Source organism: Micromesistius poutassou (assembly GCF_964030765.1).
Source record: "Micromesistius poutassou genome assembly, contig: SCAFFOLD_6445, whole genome shotgun sequence".
Lineage (NCBI taxonomy): Eukaryota > Metazoa > Chordata > Actinopteri > Gadiformes > Gadidae > Micromesistius > Micromesistius poutassou.
The window spans coordinates 2,909-9,959 of NW_028179167.1; the positions used below are offsets into that span (position 1 = coordinate 2,909).

At 46.0% G+C, this 7,051-nt stretch overlaps 1 protein-coding gene across 1 annotated transcript; it reads right to left on the minus strand.

Moving 5' to 3' along the window:
- Positions 1-5,164: 5,164 nt before the first annotated feature.
- On the minus strand, positions 5,165-6,993 carry LOC311373061 (transcriptional coactivator YAP1-like). The gene is made up of 2 exons (XM_084489916.1): positions 6,626-6,993; positions 5,165-5,509 (listed from the first exon to the last, which is right to left on the minus strand). Exons 1-2 carry the CDS (start codon positions 6,827-6,829, stop codon positions 5,270-5,272), a joined length of 444 nt encoding a protein of 147 aa, XP_084346042.1. The 5' UTR covers positions 6,830-6,993; the 3' UTR covers positions 5,165-5,269.
- Positions 6,994-7,051: the final 58 nt, after the last annotated feature.

The window sequence follows — 7,051 nt, forward strand, 5'->3', positions numbered from 1 at the left end:
ATTTTCACGCCACGAGAAGGCTTTTGTTTTCCTAGCGATGAAAGCGATGTCCATGGCGAGTCTGATATGTGGTGTACAACGGGCATTGAGCACAACTTCCAAGAGGTTCTGGTCGTTCAGAACTAACAAAAAGAAACCAGATCAAAGCTTGTTGGTTGTTAAACTCAGACTGAGCGCAACATTCGCCAGACCATAATAAATGCAGGGGTCAAATGTTGTGTGTGAGAGGGACAGAAACGCTGTTTTGCAGAGAGCGAGAGAGCGAGAGAGAGAGAGAGAGAGAGAGAGAGAGAGAGAGGTTCCACGCCCAGGGACCACTATAAAAGTGGGCGGGGTTACCAGCAGATCTCGTCACAGCTCTGAGGTAACGATGACGATGATTAGGAAGACGATAATGATGATGGGACCTCCGCCCCGCCCTACCAGGGTTTTCCGGTCGGGTGGCCGCACCGTGCTCCACCTCTGTGACCCCCTGCTGTGGATTTAGGATCCAGCCTTTGAAGTGGTGCTCACTCTCGCCGTCTCTCTCCCTTTCTCTCCCCCTCTCACTCGCCCTTATCTTCATCATTACCGAGCAGGCCAGTGATTCAGCCGTTCAGTTTCAGTATGTGTCAATATTCCCCGTGACATCCTCCTCCTGTGCTCCCTTACTGCTCATCTTTAGTAAAAGAACGTTTATTTATGGTTGTTCAGTTACTCAACACACACACACACACCCATACACTCACACACTAGTTAAACAAGTGAGGAAACTCAACAGGCGGACCAAGTGGTTAAAGACAACAGCTATAAAAGAGTCGTGTTTGAGCCCAGCAGCCATTTGGCCCGACGACGTGCCCCTGAGCAAAGTGTTAGGGTCGGGTCAATGCAAGGTGAAACTTTATGTTAACTGGATCCTAACTATCTATCTGTCCACCTCAGATGATAAATTACTTTATTTTTAAATAGTATCTCCAGACGGGACATTTGGGTGAATATTCAGGTAAGCTGTCTATTAATCCAGGTGTCCTTGTGCTAAAATAAAGCGTGTTCACAAATGCGGCCCCCCCCCCTCCTCCTCGGAGCACAATGTTTGCTTTATTTTTTAGATATAGATTATAGATTAGATTAGATATTTGTCAGGGCAGGGGAAAACAAAACACATCAATGTGTCAGCTCCGTTATCTGACTGTAGTTAGCCTGGGTTCTTTGTGTAGCAACGGTGAGGTGGCTGTGAGTGGGGGGCCAGTGAGGACCAGATAGAGGCCCTCTGTGGAGATGCCCTCAGTGACAGTGGAGGTATTGATGTCTGGAGAAGGTGTCACACCAGGGCTTCGGTAAACACCAGCTTTCTCACACTCCCATTTGTGTACTGAGCTGAACAGGAAGGGGCCTGTGTGTGTGTGTGTGTGTGTGTGTGTGTGTGTGTGTGTGTGTGTGTGTGTGTGTGTGTGTGTGTGTGTGTGTGTGTGTGAGTGTGTGTGTGTGAGTGTGAGTGTGAGTGTGTGTGGTCAATAAACCAGAAGTTTGACAAACACAAAGTTTCTCCAAATGAGTGGTGGTGGTGATGGGGGGCAGGGGGGCTGCAGTACCATTTGTGAGGTTCCTCAATTCTAAACAGCTTCAGTTAAAAATCGAGTTAGCATATTTAGCAACTCTAATTTCCTATGTGTGGTTCGAAGCTTAATTGCCACGCAAGACGAGAGCGGATACACTGTCATTACAAAGTGATGGTGGTGGCGTTATAACTTAGCTACAGGACTGAATGGTTGTGCAGTTTAATGGTGGGTTGGGGAAACAAAGTTGAAATGGGGTTGAAATGGAATACTCAATGCTAGATTAAATTAATGGACTTCAAGTACAATAACAACAGCATTGTACTTTATAGAGCTTCATTCTCCTGCAAGCTCTGTATTCATTGGACAAAGGCTACTGCTATCCTACGGATGCAGAATTAGGCTATGCTAGTAAACAGTATGACGGTGCTTTGGAGTATATACTTACACCACTTCCTCAACATCTGTTGAATGAGGAGGACAAAGTCCACCCCACCCCCCAATCCCCTACCCCCCCACCCTGAAGGAAAAGATTAGTGTCGACCAAGACTATCTGGGACCACAGCAAAACACAGCAACTATTGAAGAACAAGCTAGATTAGCCTAGCACAAACTAGCTTAGCCTAGCAAAAGTAAGACGACAAAAAAACTAGCCTGGTCTGGTAAAAAACTAGCATAGTCAAGCACAGACTAGCCAAGTGCAAACCAATGAGACTAAATCAACTAATCAAAGACAAGTTATCTAACCACGACAGCCAAACAGAAATCAATACATCAAATATCAATATATTTCTAAATATATTCTTTCACTGTGAATATTGACGCAACAAGAAGAAAATAAAAGTGTTTTATATTTAAGTTACGACATATTATCACCACTATTAACATAACCAAACCTGTGTTTTATATTTCAGTTATGACATATTATCACCACTATTAACATGAACTAACCTGAAAACCAAAAATCCGGCAAAAAAAGTGTAGCATTTGTTGTCGCAAAAAGACAACCAGCAACAACAACAACAGACTCATCCCCAAAGAAGAGTTAAAAGCAAACCCCCATTTAGAGAGCACAATGGGCTGTCTAATGAAGCAGTGCTACCTGGCCCCCGAGGTCACATGGAGCCTTCTCACCCCTCTAGAAGCCTGCTCTCTGCTTGGGACCGACTTCCCACAGAGACAAGCTTCATTCAAAGCTCCATTTAATAAGCCCCCGGAAACACTGATTACCCCCCCCCCCCCCCCACCCCTCGCCCCTCCTGCTCCACTGGTGTGTCTAAATTAGAAACCACCATTAGTGTATGACCCAGCTCTAGAGAGCCCTTCCCCCCTCTAGTTCCCAGTCCCAGGCAGGGGTGACCCATGTCCTCCTATCTCTCCCCCAAACCCCCCCCTAGATACAGGGACCAGAGTTACGGGAAGACAAGCAGCGGGGATAGCCCAGCACCCCAGACTATGTTGACTTTCTCCCAAACTTCTCCCTGCTTTTTTTTCCTCCCCCCTCTTTCTTCTTCTAATTCTTCTTCTTCTTCTTCTTCTTCTCCTCCTCCTTCTCCTTGTTTTATGAAACTGGGTGAGAGTAACCTGAGAGCCTGAGGCGGAACATTACCCCCCCCCCCCCCCTCCCCCCCGTCTTCATTCAGGAGAAGAAAATAGAAGATTCCCTCCAAGCCCATGATCCAGAGATCATGACACAGCGACGGCACTAAAAACACCCCAAACACCACTCCAGTTCCTGCTAGAGTTCCTCCGCGTCTGTCCTGAAACACCCCAGCCGCTGAAGTACGCCGTGAAGACATCTAAACACACCACCCCCTGACGCACCCCCCCGATCCTCCCTCCTCTTTCCCACCCCCACCACCATCTTAAAACTCCCATGGCAGCCATTTGTCTATTTTTGGAGGGCTCACATGAGTCTCAACAGACCTGCAGTGTGAATAAAGATCACTGTTTCTGTGCCGGGACAAAGGCAGGGCTCCCCCACCCCCCCCCCCCCCCCCCCTCCAGCCCAGCCCAGCCCAGCCCAGCCCACTTCCCCAACCTCTACTCTAGTCATCTCCACATGGCTGCCATTTAAAGTCCAGCGACACAAAGGGAGGGCCATGGTGCCGTCATGGCCCCTATTCAGCCCCGTCCCCAGAACGGAACCTCGCGCTCGGGCCACGTCAGCTCCGTAGCGCCACTCTGACTCACCCCTATATTCACCCCCTCACCCCTCCATTCAACCCCTCCAGTCCCCCACCACCCTCCATTCACCACCCCAACAACCCCCCGCCCCCTCCCCCCCGCCACCCCTTTATCACCTCGCTGCCAAAAATCAGGGCTCATGACTCATATTTAACCAAACAACCGTGAGAGAGAGACAGACAGAGAGAGGGAGAGAGTGATAGAGAGAGGGAAGACAGACAGAGATAGAAAGAGACAGAAGCTGAGAAAGAGAGAGAGAATCTGAAAGAGGAAGAGAGAGAAAGAGAGGGAATGCGAGATAGACAGAAAAAACGAGCAAAAATAGCGAAAGTAGATAGAGAGAGAAACAGGGGGCATAAACAGTGAGAAAGAGAGAGTGAGCTCAAAACTGAGAGTGAGAAGGAGAGTTCAGCTTCTGCTCTCCGTCTTACAGCCTTCTCTCCTGGGATCCTCCGGGGGTGAACGAACGGTACAGACGCTGGCAACGGCGGCGGTCACCTGAGTGAAATGTGAGCCACCTCTTCTCCTGACCTCCCCCCACCCCCACAGCGTGTGTGAGGGTGGGTGAGGGGGTTATAGAGGGGTGGTCAGTCACCACACCACCAGCCCTCCCTCCCCAGTCCAACCTTTGTACCATTTCAAGAAGACCTCCCCTAATAACACACCAGATGTTCCCCAGATGTGAGACCTGCAAACATCTGGTTTGCAAAGCTTTGCCTTTTTTATTTGAGAAAATTTCTTTATAGTTCAAGTTATATTCTTTTGGTGGGATTGCCAATAACCCATTGTCTATAAAGGCTCATATTTGGGCTGACAACTGACATTTTCTATTTTGCCCAAGGATAATTTTTTTTCTGTAGGAGTTATTCAGATCCATCTCTATCTCTCAATGTTTGGGTGTATGTTGATCTTATTTTGAGGACACCAAGAACCGTTGACCTCCAGGCAACACAGGACTTACGAAAAATATGGTAATAAATAAGCATAACAAATGTTTAACTGTCAATAAACATAAAAACAAAGCAACATCTCGCTTCACATGCTAGCACGAGACTAGTCTGTGACAAATAATTCTGTACGTGAAACTACGACCTTCATTGCAACTATAGTCTACGGAAAAAACGCAACAAAGTTGTACTTTGGCCGGTGGTGGTGGTGGTGGAGGTGGAACAGACAGACTACTTCGGAGATGAGTTTAGCAGAGCAGTGAGTTCGGCGGCGGCCGGGACTGCTACAGTGCTCCTTTGTTTGGACTGAAATCTGAGCTCTAGAGAAGGAGCAGCGAGGAGCAGCGAGCTCAGTGCTCCTCTCCTTCTCCACGCCACCAAATTTAATAACCCACCGTTTCACAGCGGAAACTTTCCCTTCTGGGTCTCGGCAACTTCACCCAATATGTTTTAAACGATTGGAAATGTGTGTATGTTTAAGGGATGTTTCAAAATAAAAGTGTTTTTGTATTTTCTTTCAAAGTAAAAGTGATCAAAGTGTTGTTGTTTTTTTTCATATTTTTTGTTTCTTTTTTGATTAAACATGCTTTTTTAGCAAACTCACTTGAGGAAGTATCTCTGTCCCGAGGCAGTCTTGGCCATCTCCCATCCCGGGGGCAGGGGCACATCATCTGGGATCTCGTATGAGGACTGGCGGAGGTGCTGTGGAGAGGTACCCGGGGGGCCCAGGACAGACAGGGTCCCCGGAGTTACGGCCCCCAGCTGCAGGGAAGCCGGGGACGAGTGGGCCCGGACATGGTGTGGAGTCAGGGCCCCTGCGGTGCCTCCGTCGGTGCTGGCCTGGGGTTAGGGTGGGTGGGTGGCGGGGGTGAGTAGATTAGAGATAGGATAAATAGTTTGCTTGAGATTCACGTCTACAGGCAGGGTTAAGCACGTTAACTCAGCAGTATGACCTTTTGTTGTGTTTTGAGTTACTTTAAATGTTGTCTCCGGGATTAATTGGAGAGTAGCTATTGAGAGTTTTGTTTACTGTTCTGAAAATTCCCATCTGGGATAAATAAAGTTTTATTCTCTGCTATTGATCTTATTATATTCTTTATATATATATATATATATATATATATATATATATATATATATATATATATATATATATATATATATATATATACAGTATATAAATGTTATTTCATACAATTTATATACATATATATTAGACATTTATATATATTGTATACATTTGTATATATTTATTTATATTATATGGGATTTATTTTACGCAAAACACTGATGAATTGAAGTGAGTACAGGGGCCCCCGCTCCCGACAAGTCTGGGCCACTGTACAGAGCGCATGCGCAATTTGACGAAACTTCACAAGGATCACAGACGATAAAGAGGAGAGAAAGAGGGGTGGGGATAAATAGGACGAATAATGCTGGCATCATATGATGTCGCATAAACGTTGCTTTTCAGTATATAAAAAAACAAAACATCATGCGTGAGTCGAACTCGATAAACTCACTTGAACTAACAAAAAACATCCACAGAAGTTGTAAACAAGTGGGAGTTTAATGGATCACTGTTTTGTAATTATGTTCTTTGCATAACACGAAGCTCCTACACAAAACGAACCCCAAAAGTTCAACAATTAATCACAAACTTTAAATTAATTTTGAAAATATATTTGTCAGTTAAATTATACAGGCTACTATTCTAGGGCTTATAAAGTGAAGTGTGTCAAGGCCTACGGCTTAAACCAGAGTGGTTTTAACCATCAGAGTTGTTTTATCCTACCAATTGCACTTACATGCATTAGCATCTCTAGTTGACTTGTTAGTTGTAGTTAATAACTACTAAACAACTAGTTTAACAACTAAATTAAGATTTGTGAGACCATGTTATTTCAATGAGAGTGGGAAAGAGAGAGAGGGGGGGGACAGACGGGGTGGTCTTACTTGTCTAGAGTGGGACTTGGGTTCAGGCGGTTTGAAGAAGGAGTCTGGTAGTTTCCTCATCCTCATGGGTACAGAGGGGGGTAGGATCGTGTTTTTCGGGTTCATCACGGCGTTGAAGAGCGCCTCCAGGTCCGTCTCGGAGTCCCCCCGGACGTGGACGATCTGGTGGCCGGCGGGCGGGTTGTGCTGACCCTGGTCCATCATTCGGTCGAGAAGGGGGAAAATTTGTGGAGGAAAAGCTTCAAACCAATCCAAACTTTAACGGAGTAGGGAAAAGCTCAGGAGCGATCGGTCGGCTAAAAGTTATTCCATGTCATCTTTTAAAAAAACGGAAAAGGCTGGTTTCTTTTCGTTTTTTTCTTAATTTGATCAAAGTATTCGCTAGTCGAAGTGTTCAGCGACAGAATACGCTTTCCTGTTGTTTTT